The 24,628-nt window shown below is 39.3% G+C and overlaps 1 protein-coding gene across 3 annotated transcripts in view; it reads left to right on the top strand.

Moving 5' to 3' along the window:
- The window catches only part of col15a1b (collagen, type XV, alpha 1b), a 56,022-nt gene that overhangs the window by 16,102 nt on the left and 15,292 nt on the right, over window positions 1-24,628 (top strand). Inside the window, exons 1-16 of one of the 3 annotated variants that reach the window (XM_075483756.1) lie at window positions 3,756-4,203; window positions 8,523-8,710; window positions 9,312-9,521; window positions 10,506-10,658; window positions 14,834-14,908; window positions 15,294-15,392; window positions 17,510-17,624; window positions 17,853-17,881; window positions 18,104-18,274; window positions 19,320-19,346; window positions 19,454-19,516; window positions 19,903-19,980; window positions 20,104-20,166; window positions 20,252-20,389; window positions 20,893-21,060; window positions 23,642-23,695. In XM_075483756.1, coding sequence (XP_075339871.1) covers window positions 3,846-4,203; window positions 8,523-8,710; window positions 9,312-9,521; window positions 10,506-10,658; window positions 14,834-14,908; window positions 15,294-15,392; window positions 17,510-17,624; window positions 17,853-17,881; window positions 18,104-18,274; window positions 19,320-19,346; window positions 19,454-19,516; window positions 19,903-19,980; window positions 20,104-20,166; window positions 20,252-20,389; window positions 20,893-21,060; window positions 23,642-23,695 — 1,989 coding nt within the window. In that variant the 5' untranslated portion in view covers window positions 3,756-3,845. Of the gene's footprint in view, window positions 1-3,755; window positions 4,204-8,522; window positions 8,711-9,311; window positions 9,522-10,505; window positions 10,659-14,833; window positions 14,909-15,293; window positions 15,393-17,509; window positions 17,625-17,852; window positions 17,882-18,103; window positions 18,275-19,319; window positions 19,347-19,453; window positions 19,517-19,902; window positions 19,981-20,103; window positions 20,167-20,251; window positions 20,390-20,892; window positions 21,061-23,641; window positions 23,696-24,628 lie in introns of those variants that run through there. The other 2 variants (XM_075483757.1, XM_075483758.1) reach the window with 2 other exon arrangements.

Below are 24,628 nucleotides of genomic sequence, written 5' to 3'. Positions count from 1 at the left end.
ATGTACTTGTACATTCAAACACGCAAAACCAAGAACACACTTACACTCTTGGGAATTGTAAACACACAAAACGGGCGTGAAAGCAAATTAATTTCCAATATTTTTTTTGTTTGTTTGTTTTTGTTATGTTAATCTTCCAATAGATTTTCTTCCTTTTCTGGATGCCTATTATTTTTTTTCATAAGTGGGGCCTCGGTTTATCCCAAGTTGCTCTTTATCACTATCGATCATGCAAAATTCTTCTCTCTTGAATGGCTTTGTGCCAACAACTTTTTCATCTGAAACATAGTTCATAGAACTGTTGACTGAACCACTTATATATTCCTTTGATCAACTTAATTTCTTCTTGCTTGCTAACTCAAGTACATAATGAGACCCTGCCTCTGGGTGACAGCATACAGTGTCATGACGTCACGTTTTTGTGTGGGATGCATTTTCTATGACATCATCTTGTTTGAGCCTATGAATAATATGAAAATGTATTTATTTATGTGTCTTTTTAAACAAGGTTCAGCTTCATATCATTGTGAAATCCTTTAGATTTTCATAGATTTTCTTTTTAACGGAGACCTATGTAGTAATGCAATGTGTTGCAGAATCACTCTGTGCGTGACTGTTTTTGACCATGAGGTGGTGACAGAGCTCATGTGAGTGAGCAAGGCTCCGCTCCAATTGGTGCTTTAATGTGTTGTCATGTTATTGCATTTCTTTAGTTTAACTGATTTCTACTACTATTTTTTAATGCATTCTAATTGGACAAAAAGAAAAACTTGAATTAATTAGGATGTTATTTTGTTTTGAAGTGACATATCTTTGACTAAAAAAACAAATAAATAGTTAGGAGTGCTACATGTTTCCATTGGACACATCTCCTGATCTTGTGGACATCCATTCTGTCTCCTGCTCTGAATTTAATGGTTATTTCTGTGAATAAACTTGTATCATCCCTCATGGGATTTGCTGTGACAGTAAACCAATTAGAGTTTGTTGTTAGGGGGGTTGCTAGGTAGACCAGGAAGAGAACGGGAGGTGAAGGGTGAAGGGGTTATAGGGGCCCCCTTAATGGGGGTCAGAAAAAAAGAGGGCCTGAAAACACTCATAAGAACGTGGGAGCATCCCTGCAGTTACTGCATTGCCCAGAGCTGTGGGTATTTTCTTTTTGTTTCAACGTGACACCATAATTCACCGCTGAGGTCATGTTAATAGTCTCTCACATCCTTCCATTTAATTTATTGCCTTATGACAGTCAGTTGTCCCGGTTTAAAGGCAACAGCTTTGTGAGCCCGTTCTGTTTCTGTTTGAATTTTAATGTAGTTCTACTATTATAACTGCTTAGAGACGACAGGGGAAATTATTTCAAAGATTAGTGGTTCGCAAAACATGGTAAATTCTCCAACGTTTTTTGGCTCTGTTTTCATTATAATAAAAATGTTACCTGTGGTGGAGTATTTAGCCAGTGATATATTATTTCTGACCAGATCAGGTCATGTAATAAAACATGCAAAAAAGAACCACCAAGTAAGGCTTGGTGGATGAACAGCTGAAGCTATGTTTAACTTTGAGACCATTTGAGATCCATCTTTGTTTTCGCTTTGGACACTAGTCATAATTACACCTCTTGTTGTCCTTACACCTAATTTCCACGTAGATTTTGTCTGAGCATGTGTTTAAAAAAAAATTCCAGAGGGGAACAATGTTGGCAAAACGATCATCCCTCGCCTTCACCCAACTTGGTATTCTACCTTTTTTGCATCACAAACTTTACAAATGTCCTCTTCAAACACTAGTGCAATATTAAACTTGCTTCTCTACTGCAGGTCAAACAGGTCATTGAAATGGTTCAAATAGTTGTAGTGTGAAAGATGAAAGGTTAACTTCGTAAATTGATCAAACATGTATCAGAGGTGAGATTCTTAAGTCACAGGGAGTTGTAAAAAACATTTAAATGGACTTAAGTGCACTTGATTAGCAGTTCCTGGCTGCCGCTTCCCCTCTTCATTTCTGTGGAAGCAGTAGAATGAACTCTTTGACATTCAACATTTATGTTCCTGTGATATGAGATGGGTTGATTTTCATCTAAGGTTGTGCTTATTATAAAACCTGATAATGGTCGGATGATTTGTTTTCTTTTATTATGTCCTATAAAACCTATAATTGAAAGTAACAAAAAAACAAACCAATTGTGAATGCATGCATGATTCAGCACATGTGTGCTAAAGTGTTGGTAAAAACCTGGTGTATGCCAGGCTTCAATGTGGTGGTCTCTCATGATTGTCCATACCTCTGTTCCTGGACACCCCAACTCATCATCATCCCTTCCCTTTCCATGGGATCATGGATTGATGTAATGTAATACATGGAATTCATTCCCCATGTAAATCATGTTGACATGACTATCATCAAAAACCTGGCCCAAAGCAATATCTCTACCCACTGACACATCTTCACTCCAGCCCTCATCCTGGACCTCACCGAACATTGAGCGAAGCACAATACAACAGAACAGGCATCTCTTTGTCATCACTAACATGGGGCCCCTGTCTGAGCTACATGAGCAGTGAGCTGCAGCAGAGAGAAAGTCCACACTTTGTAAATGCTTCACATCAAGAAAACCTCGCGTGCCATCAAGTTGGAATCAGGACACTGTCATTTACAAGTATTCTGCTGAGAAAGATTTCGGTCACAGGCCGATACTTATCATGACAGGTCAGCAGCACCTGCCTAATAGCAGGAAGCTATGAGATGCGAGCATCCTTGTTCACAAAGTCCACAGTGTGTTGTCACTGGCTAGAATATTGCCAAGATCTAGTCAAACATAATGACTATTTCACACACATGAGAAGAAAAAAAAGGAAAAGAAAATACAAAAGCACACCCTTCCTACTTTCCTGTTACGTGTGCTGGTTAGAAATAATTATGTAAGCCCTCACAGCCAAGCCAAACAACATTTAATGTTGGCTGACATAATAATCTGGGTGTTTTAAGTTCCTGGGAAAGATGCTGATAATTTAGTCCAACACTTACATGAAGTCATGAACTTACATGAACTTACATGTGTAACTAAGATTCAATTAAATTCAGTTTAGGTTTTATTTATATAGCACCAAATCACAACAAATGTCATCTCAGGGCACTTCAGAGATCAAGTTCTTACTTCCAGGAAAAAGTTAGGAGCTACTAGTTAGGGTAGCTACTCATGTGGAAGTTACAGATTGAGTGAGGCATTTCATTTTAGCACTAATTAACTAACAAACTCATTTTGGTGCTTTGCTACTTGTAAGTGTGTTTAGATGCAACATTGTTAGCCATATTTGAACAAGTCACTCTGTCCCTCCTTACTTTCATTTTGACGTGTCTGCTTTACACACACATACACAAGGTGGGGAGGGAGCAGGGAGGAGTAGTCAACAAACTTTACTTTCTAAACTTACCGTCTGTGGGAAAAAAGGGGAGATAGAATTAAGTTCACTGATGGTAGTGCTCCATCTAGAGGAAACGGTGTTAACAGGCTAATTCCACAGGAGGGGGGGGGGTTGGAGGTGTGGGGGGTGGAGACCTCGGGGAGATGCAAACAGAGTGAGAGATTGCCGGAGAAAGGGTGGTCATTATGAAGAAGGGAAGAAGAGAGAAAAGAGGTTGAGAAAAACAGATGAGTGGCTGTCAACCAAAGAGTTGCTCTTGGAATATTTTTTGTGCCACTGCATCTCCTGGACTACTTTCACACTCTACAGGACTCTGCATGTGCAAGTGGCCTATTACAGCCACAAATTAGCACCTGCCTTGTTTATGTGTTTGGACGTGTGTAGTATTTTGTAGCTGCAGCTCAGTCCTAGCACAGACAGAGGATGGGAGCCGTCCGCCTCTCCCTTACCTTCTTTTTCCTCGTCTCCTCTTCTGTCCGAGGCCAGTGGTGGAATTTCCTCTGGGCAAACCCTAAAACCACCAGTATTCCTCTTTCTGTCACCTCCCCAGAGCCTCCTGATGTCCAAGGGACAGCATCACAGCAGGCGGGAAAAGTGGATGAGGTGACGGAGAAAGCTGTGGAGAGCACCCAGATGAAGGGGTCTGAGCTGGGCCCTACTCCCTACACAGGGTTGTTAGTCCAGAGTACTGTGCAATCTGGGATGTTACTTCCAGAGGAAAGTGCAGGGGGAGGCAACAGAACCAAGTCTCAGTACAAGCCATTAAAACACTGGAAGAGTGGTGAGTGTTATTAGAATGCTGAACAAAAGAGGCATTTTTCCCCAAAAAAATTAAGGCAGAATAGCAATTCTAAATGAAGTGTTAGACCTTAGTTGGACAAGTCAATCAAACTTGGGACCCTTTTAAGAAAAAGTTGTCAAGTAATCAGTTCTTAGAAACTCAACATGTGGTGAGATCCAACAAGCTTTGGTCAATTGATAAAACAATTTGGTATACATAGCTGACACACTGTCATTCATTTTGATTAGTGCTGCTTTAATACGTTTAGTGCTCAACTGCTGTTGAATGACTACAGTGGAAATTATGCATTAACATGCTTATATGTTTACTCGTGATTTAAATCATATTTCTGTTTTATACATCCACCACATTTGCAAACTAGTTTTGTTTGGGTAACAGTGATGGTTTAGTTGTTCGGTAGATATACACTAACTAGTTATTGTTGTCTCACATTTTCCGTACCCCAGTTTTTTGACAAGTGTGTCTCACAAGGCAGGACAGAATCTCTGGTTATCGTTGCATATTGCTTAGTGATACAGTCTTACAGTGGTGTGGCCCTTGCTAAGTCAAGTCTGTACGGTATATTGGGTCCCTCAGCTGGAATCTTTTATGTGGCAAGCCAGGGTGGAATTGGGTTTAACATATCAGACATGGCAACACTGAGGGAGTTTGTAATGTTGGTTTTATAAGTCTCCACAAGCTGATCAAGCATCCATGTGGCCAACATGACAAAGATTAGCTCAAGGAGGAGGGGATAAGGACAGAGGAATGTGACCTAAAATTAGAAGCTAAATAAGGGGCAGACAAGGCTGCTTGATGTGAGGAAAACAGTGATTGAAACTGTCCTAATTATCATTTAAGTTCTCCAATTAATTTCTGAGCACAACAATGATTATTGGGTTAGAGAATGAATTAATCAATCAATTGTTTAATCAGTTAATTAATTAATCATAAAATGGTTTGGATCCTGGAGTGGGAATATTAACTCAATAAATATTCAACTCAGGCTTGAAATATATCATTTTATATCAGGACCAAATGTGTTTCTGTAACCACAATCCATATCACATAATATCATCAGGACCTCTTAAAGCTATTGTTCTGTATTTGGGAGTATGCGTATGCATGTATTGCATAAGTAATTAGGTACATTTGCTATGTTGCAAATGTGTATTACGAGCTACATAGGTATTTAACACAGTCTGTTATTTATTTCTTTTTTTTTACTTTAAAAAATCTTAGTTGGAAATATTTTCAGTTTAAGGATCAAGTGTAATTCACAAGTTAGTTTGTTCAAACTAATCGTCATTGACTATTAAGGTTAGGCTATTGAATTACAAATTGGTAATCATTAGATTTATTGATTGACTTCTCACTGACAACACATACCACTGTTTAAAGAGTTTGTAACGTTATCAAGCAGAACCAAGAGAAAGAACTCAGCATAAATGTATGTGTGTAACCCATGATGGTTGTAAATGGGCTAAAGAACGGGCTCTATGAGGAATAGTCCATAGTTATTGTGTTGGACCCATGTGAATTGCCCTAATTTGTTATGGGTACTACATGGAGAGTTAACTGAGTGGTAGTGGGCCCAAAATGGGTGCTTATCTGGACCACAGTTTGGCCAACCACATACACAAACCCAGTTGGGTAGTTCACACAGCGCCAAATATGACATCTGTTCACAATCCCATGAGGTGCATTTTTTAGCCCATTTATAATCAGTGATGGGCTCCACATACAAATGATAGTTTGATAGTTATAGTGATACCTCTGATCACCCAAGACATCTAACGAGGTTCAGGCTGACCTAGAAAATTTTCAAAGGCGGATTCAGACCATATTGTACCATGCAATGCTCTATGAACCAAGAAGGACTTCCATGGGTGAGGGCCAAGCAGTGACTGACAACAGAAAGCAAGCCACAAAAAAATCAAGTTGTCAGTAAAAATGGTAAAAGTTCTATCATGCTGTGGGGATGCATGTGCTATTGGAGGCAATAAATGTATCAACAGAATGAACCCATCAGAGAGTTGCCAAGGCATTTTAAACAAACATGTGTTACCCAGTTCGGATGTAATTTTGTCATTTGCAAGCTCCATATTTTTGGTACAGACAGACAGGTGGAGAGGCCCGGTGTCACTCCACCTGTCAGCTGGCCACAACATATATGGGAAACTGCTCTGGCAAGCAAAGTCAGCGTCAAGATCGTCAGGTCAGCAAAATCAAGATGAGTTACATTTAGACTTTGACCATTTAAGAAATCACAAGGACAACTGACTGCACTTTATAAGAGTGTAAACGTTTTTTACATGAACTGATGGGCATGAACTAGTGAAATCTACCTCTTGATGAAAGAGTCATCGAGAAAAATAATCTTTTCACCAGTATCAGAGAACTACATTTGACTCAAACGGATTGGGTCTGTCAGCGGGACAACAAAGTATAAATGCATCAGCAAGAAAACAACCAACCAACATACCAAAAAATACAACCGTCAAACGAAAGGGGGGAAAAAAAGAAGTCATCTGCTTTAATTAATCTTGACTTTAATCTAGTCAAAAAACTTTTGGTTAAAGCTGAACAAACTTGTTCCAAGTTAGAGCTTCAATGCATAGAGAAGATAGTCAAAAGCTACCAATTTAATTAAAATATACTTTATCAGTCTCCAACAGGAAATGATGTTGCTGCTGTATAAATTATTGTCGAAGATACATTGTTGCTCCAGATAGTGAACAAAATAGAAAAGCAATAGGTTGACAAACATTTGGGAAGCTGAAGTGTGGCAGAGTGGTGCTGTTGAAATTTTCAGAGAGCGCCATGAATGGACTGAGTTGTTTTTGCAGCTTGGCAACAACTTAGCTGATGATGTCACACACAGCACGGGCAGGTAACACAGGCGAACTCTCTCGGTGGACAGCATTGACACAAACTCACAACCAACAACTTAAGATCAGAGGTGCAAAGACGCCCCCACTCAGTCCCATGTCCAGGACATTGTTTTCAGGAGAGCAATGCCACTAACTCACCTATCTCCTCATCAAATCATTTAGAAATATGTTCTTTTGGACAGTTTTTCTTTTTTTTGTTGAGGATGCTCTGAATGACTCAGAGGTGGTTATTCTGAACTGGTCAGTATGAACACAAACTGAGATTAAAACTGGTCATTACTATCAAACGTGTGTCTCACAGAGCATGAGGGAAGTTAAACCTCTGCAGTGGCCGCTGTGAACATGCTGGTTCCTAGTCATTACAGAGTGCTAAGGACTGCACATCTGGACTGGAGGTGTAAGCCCTTTGGTGTGTTTGTGTTAGTGCTTGTGTGTCTTGTTTGCCTACCTTCCCACCTCTGTTTGCAACAATAAATGTGTAAATGTGCAAAGGTCCACCTATTAGCGGTGTGAGTGGCGCACAAAGCACACCCCCACCTATATACATACACCCAACCCTCTAATCAGGTATGTTTCCAGTTGGTCTGACTGATGAATTAGAGACCCCCACATGTTGGCCTGTCTGGTCTGGTCTGTGTTTTGTTTTTTTGCAAGTTCAAGTGGGTGAGAAGTCCGTTTGATGTGTGCATATTTGTATGCAAATCATTTTGTGTGTGCGTGTCTTTATGACAGAAATGTAGGTAGAGAGTTTAGAGTTTTTAGTGGCTGGAATGCTGTGAGTTTGTTGCCACAGGAGACAGGCTCCATAGTCAGGAGAATCGTGGGAATGTGAAGCCATCTTGTCACATACACACTAAATACGCTAATTGCAAGCTATTGTGTGTGAATTTCTGTTTCGGAGGATTATGTCCATGCGAGGCAGAGCAGTGAGGCGTGGGCAGTGTCTGGATCAAATCAAGTCAAATTAAAGCCCTTCATGATGATTCACCAGTACCTCTGCCCTTTCGCTCTGATGTGGTAGATGAATTAGCAGTCCATGGGAGACAGATGGGAGGACTCTGCTTGGAATGTCATTAGCACAATATCACCTATCTAGATCTGATGTAGCTGAACATAGAGCTGAATCTGGTAATTTATCCCACTTTAAGAGGAAAGAAATGTCAAATACTTTGGTAACTGCAAATTTAAAAGATAACATCGTCTTCTCTCCATTATGTTTACTGGGTTTATTAAGAAGTTAAAGTTAGTACAGGTAATAAATATTATTTATCATCATGAACACTGAATATCTTACACTGATTTTGGTGAAACATCTCAAACCCAGAGTGCATTATGTGTTAAAATCAATGCCTCTATCCATCTATTTTTCCCTGTTGCTCCATGTTCACATTCTGTATTCACTTTCTCTGTATCTGTCTATGTCAGAGCGAGGCTCTGGGAGTCATCTGGATCTGATGGAGTTAGTTGGCGTCCCTCTCCCACCATCCGTCTCCTTCACTCCTGGATATGAGGGTTTTCCAGCCTACAGCTTCGGACCCAATGCCAACATTGGCCGACTCACCAAGACCTTTGTGCCGGGGTCATTCTACCGGGACTTTGCTATCATAGCCACAGTGAGGATTTGAACCCCTATAACCTTTTAAACCTTCTTTTTTCTGTAATTAAGGCTTCAAAGGGGCCACCATGGCTTAGTGGTACTCATCCACTATCAGTTTGTTTATATTACAGTTAAATTTGATGTACAGCATATAATAGTGCAGCATTGTGTTGCCATCTTGTGGACTTTTGATGTTAAAACAAGTCCCTGTATTGGCTGTTTTTTTTTGTACGTGAATTGACAAAAAACAATACATGTGTTTGTACTTAAGAAAACTAACACATTTCCATTTTCTGTTAAACTTCTGTAGTCTTGCTATTGTGTTTCGGAAGACTTCTCAAAGTTTTGAATAGTTCCAAATTACAGTAGGAAGTTTATATATTATTGAGGGATGCTGACTAATAGACTGGCAGGAAATGTGGGTGAAGTAGTGCATGCATTTCCTGCCATGATGGCACGCAAAACAGATGGCCTCTGGGCAAGACTTCAAGAATTCTATGACGTGCAGTTGTATTTACATGTGTTGTGATTAGGCTGATACAGGTGGAATGGGAGGAAGATGTGGACCGAAAGAGTTTTGGAGGCATTGAAAGTGCTCTACCTTTCCTTAATTCCAGGTGCGTCCAGCCACCCAGAGAGGAGGTGTGCTCTTTGCCATCACAGATGCCCAACAGAAAGTTGTGGAGCTGGGTTTGGCTCTCACCCCTGTTCGTGGGGGCCTCCAGAGCATCTTACTGTACTACACTGACAGAGAGCAGTCCTCCCACAGCCACAAAGCTGCTGTCTTTAGTGTCCCAGACATGACTGACCAGTGGACACGATTCACAGTGAGCTTCACACCTTTTAATAAATATATCCAGTTAATGCTTTAGTATCCTGGTATTGATTATTTTTATGCCTCACATGCATCACAATCTGCAGTTCTAGGGAAGTAATGGTGTACTACCATAGCTCAGGAATAAGAATGGCACTTGTTTTCAGGAAAGCAATGGAACTAACTTACCCTTTAATTAATCAAATAATTGTTTCTGAGACAATCAGGGGCGGTTATAAGAGGATGCTGCTCTTGTTTTTATTTCAAGAATTTGTTACATTTCTTCAGTTTCATGATGTCAGAGTGTTTTCTTACATATACAGTCCATTTCCAAATCTCCTCAATATTTCATTGGGATTCAAGTCTTGCATTAAATCAATCTTTCCTTAACACTCTGTTACTCTTAAAGCCATTCCTCGGTGCATTTGTTAGCTTTCTGAGGATTGATATCTTCTTGAATGAAAGTTCATCAGATCATCATATTATCTTCAAGCTCTTTGATATCATACAAAATTCAGAGTTGTAAAATCTTTAGCCACTTTCACAGTCGCAGAAACAAGAAAAGCTTTTGAATGGGCTGCATGTGAGAGTGCAAGAGCCCATCTGTGAATAAAGTAATAATCTTTTGTTTATAACAAAATAATAAACAGCAGGAAAGTGTGTTTGCTAATAATTACTGAAGGCGTGATAGCTAACCCCATCAAAGCCAACTGACACGTTTTCTTGTAAATTAATGATTCCTGCTCACCACAATAGCTGCAATCTGTGCCAGGAGAAGGAATTTCTTCAAAATTAAATGCATTTTTCTTTCTTTTTTTAAACATCTCTTGGGATAAAATACTAGATTTTTTCTATTACACAGCAACTATTTAATTTGATTTGGGGATTAATAAAGTACAATTAAAGCAAACTCAATCCAAATTAATTAAAGTGCATTTCAAACAGGTGCTGGAAAAAACGACATATCTCTGATAGTTGTGCTTGCTCGGCCTGTCAGGTGGTGGTGGAGCACGACGAGGTGCGTCTCTACATGGACTGCGGAGAAGCAGAGAGGACAGCATTCCATCGGAGGCCAGAGAAACTCACCTTCTCACACGACTCAGGCATTTTTGTAGCTAATGCAGGGAGCAGAGGACTCCATAAGTTTGTGGTAAGTGGAAAAACTTTCTATATTTGCTGTAGTTTTTATACCTGGTACGCACAAGGATTTTTTTGTTTTGTTTCTGAGAATAAAGGAAACAAACTAAACAAAGAATAAGGGACTGCCTGTGTCAATATCAGTGTGCAGCTGGGCCTCTCATTACCATGTAAAACAGTTGAAATGTCATCTGACCTCAGTCTGTCTCTTCCAGAAACTCCCCAGCATTTGGCCTAACTAAACAATCTCAGTTTTTGGGCCAATGGTTTCACAACTTATAAACCATTTGGCCACACGGAGAAAACAGATGATTGTAAATTAAAGCTTCCAGAAAAGCAGAATGTCAACATCTTAACAATGCTACTTTGTTAATTTATGGGGTTCCGGTATTGAAACTCCTGACAGCTGCAATGAAAGCACAGATAGGGAAAAGGCATCAGATGAACAACCTTATAATTATGCAGGAATAAAGCCAAACACAGAGGCCAAGAACTCCTTTTTTTAACCCTTGGATGCATGAACGACCGATACCTACACTCTTCCATGAGTGGGGTCAAAAATGACCCCAATTAGAATCAATGTGTTTTTGCAATGAATTTAAAAAATGTCTTTCATTGTGGTTAAAGGTGATTATATTTATTATATTTGAGTCAACAAAAAACTGATTTTACATTTAACAAGTTTATTTATAACTCTTTTTTTTTACAAGAAATAACATAAAAAATCTTAAAAAATTATTAGAAATAAGCCAATGACACAACAAGAAATTAACAGAAATGAAACTCACATGATGGAATACCTGATGACAGCTTTACAGTCATCTTTAGTCAATTAATAACACAAATATGAGCTCTTGAAAGAGTTTTATGTAACATTGTTTGTGTATTTGTAGGTCATTTGATTTGATATTTCAATTGCATTTTATCATATTCACCTTTTTTCCACAGACTGTTTTCCCTTTCTACTAAACACGTTTTAGTACTGAATTATCAGTGTTTCCATCCAACAGTATTTTATATTCAAAGATAAATGATTGAAGAAAAAAAGAAAAGAAAAGAAAGTTCAGCCAATAAATATTAATGAGCAGTGTGTGTAATTGTTTCGGAGGTATATTTCATGCAGGTACTTTTTTCCTTATTTTAACAAACTTGGCCCTATGAGTAGACTATTCTGATTACCCAAAACTGGGAAATGTTTACATCCATTTCTAAAGAACATCTAAATTACACACTTGAAAATCGGGTGTGCCAAGAATTTTGACCGTGACTGTACAGTCTCAGGGTATGTCATAAAAAAAAAAAAAAGGTTTTGGATGCAAGTGTGTGAGATAAGAAGAGTTTTGTGGGCCGCTTCAGAATTTTTTTAGTTTTTTAGTTTTGTGTGCCACTTCTGATACAGATTTCCCCTCACAGGAGTATGCATATTTTCTTCCAGGCAGAAAGCCTCTTACTTCTATCCTTCTGATTATTCTTATTTTGTTTAAATTTTACTACATTGTTATATCTAGATAGTCGTTATCATTTCTTATAACTTTTGTTTAGAGCCAATTAGGTTTCAGCCACAGTCAGACTCCGCCCCCAAGTTGACTGAGCCAGTCAGATATCAGCAGGACTTGTCTCCTTCCTCTTTGACGCCACCTCAGTTTATCTGAATGCCACATTGTTTCCTTGCTTGCTCTCAGGTTGTCTTCTTTTTTATATGCAGACCCTGAATTTTGACTTGAGGATAGTATTTCTATGCTTTCTTTATCTTTCCTCTTTGACCTCTTCTACCCCACGTAACAAAGAAAGCATAGAAACTCTTGCATCTTCCTTTCACAGTTGGTAAGAATCAAAGGTCCCCAAAGCAAACCCTTGAGATTCTATAGGAAAGGCTTGGGGTCATTTTTGACCCCGCTTATGAAAAACTGGGGTAGTGACACAAAAACTGCAATTTCTTAAAATGTATAAAAACATTTTTTAAAAATTCAAATGGCCTCAAGTCACAAACATGTTTTATGAGGAATACCTGGAATATGGAAGTGTATAAACCTTTAATGTCAGAGACTTTGAAGAATAACAACCTTCGGGGTCATTTTTGACCCCACTTATGCATCTAAGGGTTAAAAAGATAAATAAATAATAATTCATTAAATTGAACTGTTTGTAACCTTAAGTAACCCTAACCCACCAATGGGCAGAAATACTGCTCTGTTTTCATTAGCGTAGAATCTTTTGCATTTTTGTTACATCAGAGCAAGCCATTCATATCTGTTGTTGGTGCGGGTCCTCTTCTGTGGAGTCTGCTGTGTAACAAAGAACTGAGAAGCCAAACTGTGGATATGTAAAAAGGCATTTTTTGTTATTGATTTTTAAAATCAAAAGTGCTATTTTCTTCTTTCTAAATATATCATGGTAGTTGATTTGGAAAATAAGAGGACGTCGCCTGCTCCTGTGAAGAAAATTATTTGGAAATGCAACCAGGAACAAAATATCATGACCACTTCTGGGAAAGCATCCAGAGCTGGCTCTGTTCTATGTGTTTAAGAACATCAGACATTAGGAGGAGGCAAGATGGGAGGAAATAACAGAGATATTCAAGAAGGAAGGGAGAGAGGAGCGATGAAGAGAGAAGAGGAAGAAAAGGATGAGGGAGTAAACTGATGGCTGATGAGGAAGTTGGACATGTCAGCATGGCTTTGTTGTGGTCAGATCAAGGGCTTAACTCGGGCGTTGGATCATGTTTCTGTGTCAGTTGTGAGGGTGCGGTACAGTTAAATTTGAGGTCTCTTTCTAATTGGAAAAAATAACAGTTTGTATTCTAAAAGGAAAAAGAATTGTGCGTGAAATGTCAGCCTCGATACTCCAACACTTAATAAAGATTATTTGGTCAGAAGTACTGACAACGCTCTGTAGAAGCATGTTGGAGATCCAGAGAGGCAGCTACAAAAAGTTCCAACATTACAAAAGAGATCACTGTCAGTCCCTTTCTGGCTCAACAATACCTACGGCAGAAAATATACGAGCTGGCAGTCAATTCCTGTTGCCATGGTGAGACGACGTGATCATCCTCACTTCATTCATCTTTGTTCAGTGTAGCTTGACTTTCTGAACGGGTGATCTGAAGCATGACGGTAGAATATCAGCCTGCTCGGCAGCAGCTTGTCCCATCGTGTCATTGCATATCACTGTGTGTGTGTGTCTCTGTGTGTCCGTACACGTGCGTGTCTGTGTGTGAGTTCTTGGTTTTGCGTTCAGTCTTGGCAAAGATTCCTTTCCAATCACTGGATTCAGAAGCAAATGCTGTCATAGTTATTACTGACCAAAAGAATAGACAGATTTTTTCTAGTTTCCATAAAAATCAGAAGCATTTCATTCTGAGTCCTGGCAAATCTGGTCTCTATGGTGACATCAGCAAGTGGTATCATGCATAGTGTGTTTCTCTGTTATGGAGAGAGGTAGACCATAAAAGAGTCAGTCACAATTTAGAAACATTTTCTCAAAGACAGCAGCTAGGTAGAAATGTTAATTTTGTAACATAATATGATGTTTTCTCTCTTCAAGATCTTCTTTGCTTTCAGCCAAGACCTGAGCTGACATTAAAATACTATACCCATGTCTACAGGGTGACTCAGATCTCAGAAAAAAAAATGTATAAAAGTAGTCCTGAAGTGATGAAGTAGTATCTAGAAAAGATACTATTTAGTATCTAAAAGAAAGTACCTTTCATGCAGAAAACTGCCAAGGCTAAACGTCTTTATGATCAATGACTATCATGTACAAGATAGCAACTATAACACTGTGTACTATGTTGTCTTAGGTACAGCAACTGATCGGTTGTCTGAAACGTTGTTGTGTTCTATTGTTATGTTCTCTGAGATTGTATTCGTGCTGTTTTGTAGCTCATCTAGCAAGTAATTCATGTGTTTTGTTATCAAATAAATGTAAAAAAAAGCGTACCAGTTCCCCAAAATATAAGTATAACGTAAAAAAAATGTAAACACTTAAGAACTTCAGAGCTGTACTTAAGTAAGGGAATTGAAACACTCCTTTGAGAGTGTAAGTGAAGCCATAGTTGGTTACTTTGTCAATAAAAGAAGCCAAATCCGTCCACCCTCCTCATGTAAATGTAACTCATTCTCAATGCGTGACTTTCCAGTTCTTGTACAATTCTTAAATAGTGTTTCCTGGTTGTTTGTTTCTCTCTAGGGTTCTATTCAGCAGCTGGTCATAAAGGATGATCCCAGAGCAGCCGAGGAGCAGTGTGAAGACGACGATCCTTATGTGAGGCACAATAGTTTATTTTCACTTCATTCACAAGTTACGGTTGCACGGGAAATTTCTTTCAAGGGAAAAAAAAGAGTATTTGCAAGTCATGCTCTGAAATCAATGCTCTAAAAAATGACCAAACATGTAACTCAATAGTGCCCCCTTGTGGTTGAAAGACTTAACTAAACAAAAACACGGTGTTAATATTATTTCAGTCTGGAATCAATTGCTGTTTTAATTGAATCTTTTAACACTTATAACTCTTCAGCATTCAGATGTATTTTCAAGGAGGTTTGGAACTGATGTTACTAAGCAGCTTGAACAGCACACAGTCACTGGTTGACAAAAGTTCTGCGAGTCGCCTGCCTTCATCAACAAACACATAATCTGTGTGATACAGGCCTCAGGGTACACCAGTGGAGATGATGCTCTGGATGACAGAGAGACAGAAGAAGACACAATGAGCAGGAAAGATGGGAAACAATCTGGCACATTCCTGGTAGGTTGATGGGTAGATTAAATACTTTTTATTCACATTTTTCTGATACGGTACCTAACATGTGTGGCAGTGTAGAAATGTTCAGACGCAGCTAAATGTGTTCTAATAAAACTTCAGAAAGGTGATGAAGTTATTGGGAAAAGTACTCTGGCAGGCCTTTAGAGGTAACAGAGGGGAAAAGATGACAGCTAAAGACATACAGTAACAAGTCTGTCAGGGTGAATGTGTGCCTGTTGCTCTGACAATGCTGATTTTTTACGATCAGGACTCTAAAACAACTACTCGTTGTGTAATTTTAAAAGACTGTGTGTTTTTTCTGGTCCTGTTATCTTTAATCCTCCTACAGGCTGGAAGTCAGTCCGACCCAACCCCGACTTTGAAGCTTCAAAGGGAGCTGTCCTTTAAAAGCAGGGTAGCTGTGACCACATATCAAGACCATGGTGGACGCTTTCCTCTGTAGTCTTGACACATTCATCAACAACAGAGTAGTGGAAGACCGTTTATGGAATTAAATAATCAGTTTAATTTTATTTGAAGTCCTGTGAAATCAGTTTTATGTGCTTAACAGATAAAAACAGATTTTAATGAGAGAGCCTGCTCAGAGCAACTTTTCATTTTAAAGCAACTACTCATCAACTGATGGTATCTCACTTGTGCCATCTTTATAACAAAAGCAGCCTGTTTAATCAGCAAATAAAAATAAGTAAAAAAAGTTAATGTCTTTGGTGTTCTGGAGGCTACAATGTAGTTTTAACTGGTCCTGTAACTACGACAACATGAAAGAATGGCAAAAGTGAGAGTTTCTCTCTAAAGTACAAAGGCTACTTTATTATTTTTAAATGGACCGCATTCCAAAAGGCAAGACTGCTGCCAGCTGACAGGTGAAACCAATCATTCTCATCTCTTTTTGTCTGTGAGTTGTTGCTCTCAGCTTAAGAACCTCAAAGTGAAATGTTATAGTTTCTGTAATGAAAAAGTGAGCTGTGCCCAATCTTTTAGCCCTGTGTGAGGCTCCCCTTAATGCTGTTTAGGGTCAAAGTCCATTTGCAACTTGTGACCAGCCCACAGATTCATTCAAACACTACACTGAATGCTGATCAAAGATGCTTTGCATCCATTGCACTCAAAAGACCGCTGACGGCTGGTGTTGGTGAGACTTTTAAAATGGTTTTCGTCCATACTAACAACAGAGCAGCAGGAAAGTATGTTGATCTCATGAATTTAGGTAACTCCCCAAATTAACAAGATCTAAGATCTATTTTATTCCCATCTTGGTCATGATTATCTTCTTCAAATCAAAAAGGAAGAAAAAATAATAAATTTGCTTTGTAATTTAGATAAAAACAAGCAGAATTACAGTTGAATCAAGCTATGACCAGGCCATTCAGTTAGACCTCCATCCTTATCCCATTCTATACAAATGGGAGGGATTAAAAGATGCCTGACACGATGATGCTGCTGGCTGAGAAAACGTTCAAGTCATTCTGCCAGTTCTAACTTTCTCTTTGAGGGATTATCAGATATTTAGATATAACGGAATTCTCTCCACAGACATTGCTTTAGTTACCACTGCAGACATAAACCATGATTCTGTTTAAATAGAGTGACAGTCTGGAAATGTTTCAAATGACCTCAAGTTGACATGTAGTCTTAATGGGCTGCTTTTCTGTCACAATTTCAGACTTGTTTTGCCGTCTAATTAAAGAAAGAAACAAAAATTAATAATCTGCTGTTTATATGCAATTGAAGTCCAGTTGTGCAAAAACCTTAAGAAGCGATTCAATCCCCAACTGCATTATATAGGTGTGTTACTCCAGCTTCTTCAATTTCATATGATTGCTAACATGGGCTCACACATTTCCACCATTTTGAAAGTTCAGTTTTTGTCTGACTAATATAATTAAGTAGTTTTTTGTTCTTGTGTCTTTTTATTATTCTCACTGAAACGTGTTGATTCTACAGAATTTATGTTTGATGGAACACGCATCCTTGGGAGTTTGCCTCTTTATTTACCCTCATCATGTAAATGTTTGGTTATGCATGTTTTGTCATCGGAAGAACAATTTGGATTTTGCCGACTAATTGATCTTTACAACAATCCTTCACTTTTCACCAAGGAGGAGGACACTGCCCCTGTTAGAGCTCCCCCCACCGAGGTACCGGAGGTAGAGCTTGATGAGTATTCTGGTCACATGACACCAACAGTAACCAATGACGAACTACTGATAAAAGGTCAGAACAAACCCATCGGCACACTTTCACTTTATGCCGGCAAAAAAACCCAACAAATTTATGATTTTTATGTTCTTCTTCATCTTTTTAGAAGTAGCTACAAACCTTTTCGGATTATACAAAGAAATGGAACATTTATTTCGATAAATAGAAAACATAGTGGATAAAAAGCAATTCAGCCAAACATGCAAACTAATTAAGTTTGCTTATGTCATATTTTGTATGCAGGGCCACAAGGGGCAGAGGAACCAGGAGATGTAAGTTCACATGTGGATATTGTTGCCTCTCGTGGGCTGTCATTGGCCTGTTCTGATGCAGGATCAGTCAACAGCTTTACATTGTTTTTACAGGAAATGACTATCTCTTCATTACCAAGAGAATTACCTAGTAAACTTCTTTTTTTAACTTTTTCTTTTTTAAGTGAGGTATACACAGGCAAACACTGAAGAAATACCATATAAAAAGATTTGAATTCACAGGGTCACGTCAGGCCTGGGTTAAAAGGGGAGCATGGCGATCCAGGACCGCCTGGTCCACCTGGTCCACCCGGTCCCCCAGGGTCTCTCAGTGTACTGGAGGAAAGACTTGGGCCTCAAGGACCAACAGGAACCCCTGGATCTCGTGGACTACCAGGGAGAGATGGACAGAAGGTTTGTGTGTCAAGTTCCTGTTGAACACCATGTTCATCACATAGGGGCTGTCCTCCACACAAAGAGTAGAGTTTAATTAATTTATTCCGTTGCAAAGGTTCAAACTTAAAAGCACAAGTAAAAATAAGAAGTTAAAACAATATGTTTCACATACTGCTATTTCTGTGATTCCAACTTTCCTGTAAGGTCACATGACCGAGTCACATGAGAAAAGCTCAATTCTCACCAGTAGATGAACGTGAGCAACAGTAACAAGAGCCTGGCTAAAGAAGAGCGACTGACCTCAGTTATTGATGTGACATGACCAGTACTGCTGATACTGATATCATCACAGATGCATTTCAATTAAAAAAGCAGCTTATCAACTGACACGTAGGGTAGAGTCGTTTGTCATTTACGAGGTGAACAGATCATCAAAACGCTAGATTGAATGCATTTTCATGATGAAAGTTTGCTTTCTGTTGATGTCAATGTTGACGTCAAATCCCCGTCTTTGGGCAAGTTGTTTACTGTAAGGAACTGAATTGCAAATACATAAACAAGAGCAAAACTTTTAGCTTTTTACTCCAAAGCTCACTTGTGACCAAATAAATATTTCCTGAGGCCCCACTGGTCTAAGGGAAAGCAAAGATGACCATTTCTGATAAGCATTAGTTTCTAAAAATAAATTTGTAGAACTTTTGCCCAGATCTCGGGAGTCATGTGCGAACAGCAGGACTCAGGCTTTGACCTGCAAGTTGCTGTTTTTTATTACATCTCGTTTTTTTGTCAGTATCATCTTTTTTTAAATCAGCTTCAAAAGTCAGATTTGGGTCCTCCATATGGGACACTTAAGCTGGTGAATGCATGTTCGTAAAACTCATTTTAGGTGCGGTTGCAGCGACTCAATGCAGATTGGAGCTGGAGCCGATGAATATTATTGTCTACTGCTGAATCATTTGACGTGGGGTTTTCCCGTTAGAACAAATGCCATGTGGCTGTGTGATCAGAAAAGCGCATCTTGTTGAGCCACTCTCTGTAAGTCTGCCACTGTTTCTGTTCGCAGGGAAGCAAAGGTGATGCAGGCGAGTCAGTAAGTATGATCAGTTTGGTTTTGTTGTGATACAGTTTTTCTTTTTTTGTCTTCATGTGGGGGGGGTGTTATCACATGTCCTGACACTGCTGTATTTTTACAAACAGGGTCAGAGAGGATCTCAGGGATTTCCAGGTTTGAATGGAGAAGTTGGAGCTAAAGGAGAAAAGGTATATATATATATATATATATATATAAAACTCGTGTTTTGTTTGATGTTTCTTTTTTTTTTTGCCATTCAAGACTGATCCGTTATATTTTGTCAAAACAGTTTCTCAAAAAATACTGTAAGTTTTAAGATCGGAAATGATTTGTAGCTCATATTAACGGTTTATCCAGAGACTTAGAAATAAATGTTACATAAAGGTTATTGGGGATTTTTGCTTAGGTTTTAGAAGTGCTTCTTAATAAGTGTCTTCAGTCTGAATGGGATAATAAGCTATGACAAGTGCAAGATACTCCATAAACACTAAATGTTTTCTGATATGACCCAAATTCAGCTTAAAAAGGGCAACTTTTTATTCTCTATTTCTCATTATGCCTTTTCCCTCTATAGGGAGAACTGGGAGTTGGTTTACCAGGCCCACCTGGCCTCCCTGGACCCCCTGGACCTCCTAGATCACGCAGTGTACCTGTGAGCACCACAGTCTGTGGTTTCTCCACTTTTGTTTTTGTTTTCACAAATAATCAGTACTGTCCCACATATAGGGATGTAAACAGTATGTAATGAATATAACTGTCATGGTTTATGTTTCAGTATGGGCCAGATGCTCTGGGTTCTGGGTTTGAAGACCTCGACAGTGACACTGAACTCATCAGGGTAAAAGCAAGACCACCAACACAGGTATGATAATCTGGCCTGTTCCTTTACCCTGTGGATTAATAAAAAATTCACTTGTCATCAGGGTCCTCAAGGTCCACCAGGGCCTCCAGGACCTCCTGGTCTCCCTGGACCCAACATGTCATCAGAACTGTCTCCTGGCCATATTGGACCACCCGGTGAACCTGGCAGAAATGGACTCGCTGGCCCACATGGAATACCAGTAAGTTACAATGGAATGTAGTTAGAAATGGTAACCGGTGTTTTTCTTTTTTCATTGCATGTAGACGTATGCCTCGTTAAAATGAGATCGTAGGCAAATAAAACCTAAAAAGCTGTCTTCTTTTTACATTGAAGTTTTTCTATAAGTTACTACTACCTTCTGTTAAACTAAATGTCTGGTTCTGCATTTCCATTCTCAGATGTTAGTCGCAGTGTTATTGTATGTCGTTTCACTCTCATTATCTTCTTTTTCATCCTCCAGTTGATAATTCTATATGGTTTTACATTAAATCTAATAAAACCTTTTAGTTTAGTTTTTTTTAGCCTGTCATCATATAGTGATTTGTATTTGTGTATGTGTTCTGTAACTAAATCCTGCTCTTGTCTCTTATTGTCCCACCGTATTTTGTCTTTATCTCCATCTTCCTTTGCTCTACCCACTTTGCAATCGTCCACCCTCTGCTACGTCCCTTCCTTTTCTCCCTCTTCTCCTCTCTGTTCCAGATGTTTGAGGATTGGTTTAGTGGTTCTGGGTCTGACCGTTCAGATTCGAGCTCAGAGCTGGCATCTGTCATCAGCTCACAACTTGGCTCTGGTTTCAGTGCCGATTCCAGTTTTGGTTCTGGTTCTGGTTCTGGGCTTGACTTTGAGTCTGCCTGGGGTTCAGGCGAGGTATACTGTTCTGGTTTGTTGCACAAGCCGGGGGAGGAGTGGATGTGGGGGACTGAATAACAGTCATAAGCCAGAGTATTGAGGTGGTAAACTCATCTGCAGTTAATGGATTAAAATGGGGAAAATAAGATTTTCACAGTGTTAAATTTAGTGTTTATCAGTCGTGTTTTCTCTTTGTTTAAAGACTGAAACCTCTCGTAAAAAACAACTTTGGTTCACTGCCCCAATGCTCAGGCAACAGACTGTAGACTTTATCCAACCATGTTGTCTCTACTGTCTGCTGCTTAAACTGTTCTTTTTTTTTTCTTTTGCGTGTGTGTATGTGTCAGACATCCCTGCTTTCTTTATTTTTTCAACAATCTATGTGTCATTCAGAGGACCTATGATATTCATCATTGTCATTCATTTACTTTCTGTTCAAAAGTTGTCATTACAAAATGAAACATTTCAGCATGAAGTTTCATTTTACATGATGGCAGGTGGTTGAACTGAACTGACCACAGACTAACTCAACGGGAATCTAACTTGACATTTCTGTCATCAAACACAATAAACACAGGGGGAAAACCCTGCCTTTCCACTGATTACTTTTTGTTTTTTCCTTTGGGCTGTTCTCAGTCCATGTACCAAGGCATGCTGATGAACTTCTATTTTAGGAGTGAGTTAGCGGACGCTACTTCACAGAATAAACGTTATTTAAAAAATAAGAAATTACGTTATACACATTATGAACTTAAAACAATCAATTTTCTCAAGAAAGTTCTTGGTCTTGGTCAAATATAAGTAAAAACAGTAATCATTGCAAATTATTTTAACTTTACATTTAATGCAAAACTATGCTGAGACAACATATCGCATATTAAAACTGAGAAACGCTTTTATCATTATTATTGTTATTATAGTTATTACACGTATGTAGCTGAATTTGATGCAAACAGCACAATTACATTAAGACTTAAGTTTCCCAACAGTTCAGAGTCTGCTTTGTCAAATGTTTTACCCGTGAAATAGGGCTTAGCATTGTCTTACTGAAGTAAGCAGAGTGATTCCAGATAAGAAAGTTGCCTGGAAGGCAGCGTATGTTGGTGTAGAGCCTTGGAAAGTTGGAAAGGAAGGTTTTCAACCCCAAATGATGCAGTGAGCGTCTCATTCCTTAAACTACCACATCTTGTTGATCGTGGAAAGAAGTTACTCTGTTTCAGAAGGGTCAAAACAGGAGAGATTGTTGAAACTAATAAAACTGGTTTAAAGTAATACTATGTAACATTTCTAACAGCTTGAAAAAAATTGTGCGGCTAGAATGAGTTTTAATATTACGATTGGCCTGTCTCCTATGCCCTTCGGGGGTCTGAATTTGAAAAACTGCGCTATGTAACTTTGCTGGACCGGCCCGGGAGCTGAGCGGAAGTACTTCGACTTGCTTTCTGGCACACCTACCGCAAAAACAAATAGACCCTTCTCATGCTCCCAGGTACATTTGATTACTCTTACCTTCTCGGTCGACATAGCTTGCACCTTCTGACTCCTCGCCGGTTCGTCAACAAACGTGAAACGTGAAAGCGAAAGGGTGTTGTATTTACGACAGTGTAACCGTACATTACCTCCAAGCCAGTAGGGGGAGCTCCATAGTGGGCTTTTTGAGAAGTTACATTGTATTGCTTTAAGTTGTACTGCATAACACATCAATGAAAACTACAGCGTTCCTGGTGAACCATTATATATGTGGAAGAAATGTGGTTGGAAGGAAATCTTGAAGAATAGTGATGAAATCAAACAAAATCAATAGTATAACACACAACACACAAAGTTTAATCGTGACAGTAAGAGCATTTCCACACAAACATCGTAAAGGGATTCAGTGTCTTAGGCCTGAACAGCTGTCAGCCTCAAGAAAACCACTTATCGGCGTGGCTAATGGATAAAAGGCTTCAATTTGCTGATTTGAATGTTTGGGATATGCTGGAGTAAACCTTATGCAGCTTTCCACATCAGAACAAGATCTTGGCCTGAAAATGAAGGCAACTCTGGACGCGGATAAATGCTGTGACACTGCATAAGCCGATGCAAACAATGCCATCCGTTAAGCACAATGTATCATCAGCGTGCCTTGGAATTTAGTCGTGACGTCTGCAGCACCTCATGCTTTCAGTTTCTGTTGTACAAATGGTACAGAAACACTGTATTTATTTATTTTTTAAAGGAATACATTCACTTTTTCATTATTTCAGCTCTGCTGTCAAGTGATGAGAAACAGTAAAACAATAAAATCATCCTTGCCACTATGGTTGCTATCACTGCTGCTTCATGCTACATTTAACTGAAAGCAGTCCAGATGTTATAGTGGCACATAATGTTGGCATGGATGATGTTATGGCTGAAGGAAACTGACTAATGGCCTGATTTCACCAGTCTGCTGATTCCTTTAAAGTGAATGACCATCTTCTTTGGAGTTGCTGTTGGCCCCTCTCGGAATGGCTGAGGGATCAGCAGGGAGCTATGCTTCCATATTAGCATACTTTCTGTTACTTTTCACTAACTTATAACTGCTTTATTAATACGTGGTATGTGTCTGTCTGACCAGGGTCCAGCAGGAACAGATGGATCTCCAGGTCCACCAGGAGGTGTGGGAGAGAAGGTACGATCATCAGTATGGACTGTGCTTGTGCTATGGCTTCTGAGCTCAAATGGTTTTTCCAAAATCACGTAAGCCATTGTCTTCCTGCTTGCGGGGGCTCAGTGCAGAACCTGTCTCTAATTATCATTTTCTTGGCCAATTTTTTATTTTTTTCTGTAAATCATCAGGGCATCACTGGACTAAGCCCAGTAATATATTTGTGCCTTGAGAGGGGGGTATTCTTTGACTTGCAGCACACTGGTGAATGTGATCCACATAGTAAGAAGAGCTTTAGAAATGAGTACACTCCATATACCTCGCGTATACTCTGCACTACACAGCTGACTAAGCCATCGTTTCAGAGTTATTTAGTCGAGAGAAGTTAGTGGGATTCTGATAAGATTTTACTTTCCATATATTCATCCATCCATCCATCCATTCGTTTTCTGCTGCTTATCAATGACCAGGAACCTCCTTGTCCCAATTGGGTCCTTGGTTTCCCCAAGGTCTCCTCCCATCGGGACATACCTTAAACACCTACAACAGGTGGCATCCGGTAGGCATCCCAACCGATGCCTGAGACACTTCAACTGGCTGTTCTTTTTCTACTCTCCTGAGTACCCTCCTAGATGCTCCTCATACTATTCCGTAGGCTGAGGCAAGCCAACTCTTCAGTGGAAGCTCATTTCAACTGCTTGCAGAATATATATTTTTTGAGGGAGTCTATTTAATTCAATCTAGTCGAAAAGGAGGGGTTTGAACATAGATTGACTGATGATTTATTAGCTTTGCCTTCCAACTCAGCTCTTTCTTCACTACAATAGAACAGTACAGCGTCCTCATCACTGCTGATGCTGCCTAAATCCACCTGTCCAGCTAACTCCTCCAGTAGAGGCAGCAACTTGCTCCAAACTCAAAATGCCAGTTCTTACATCAGCTACCTTACACTGCTGG

The sequence above is a fragment of the Odontesthes bonariensis genome, chromosome 14, assembly GCF_027942865.1.
Source record: "Odontesthes bonariensis isolate fOdoBon6 chromosome 14, fOdoBon6.hap1, whole genome shotgun sequence".
In the NCBI taxonomy this organism is placed as follows: domain Eukaryota; kingdom Metazoa; phylum Chordata; class Actinopteri; order Atheriniformes; family Atherinopsidae; genus Odontesthes; species Odontesthes bonariensis.
Note: the sequence above shows the minus strand (reverse complement) of the source record. Positions and strands in the feature narration are given on the sequence as shown.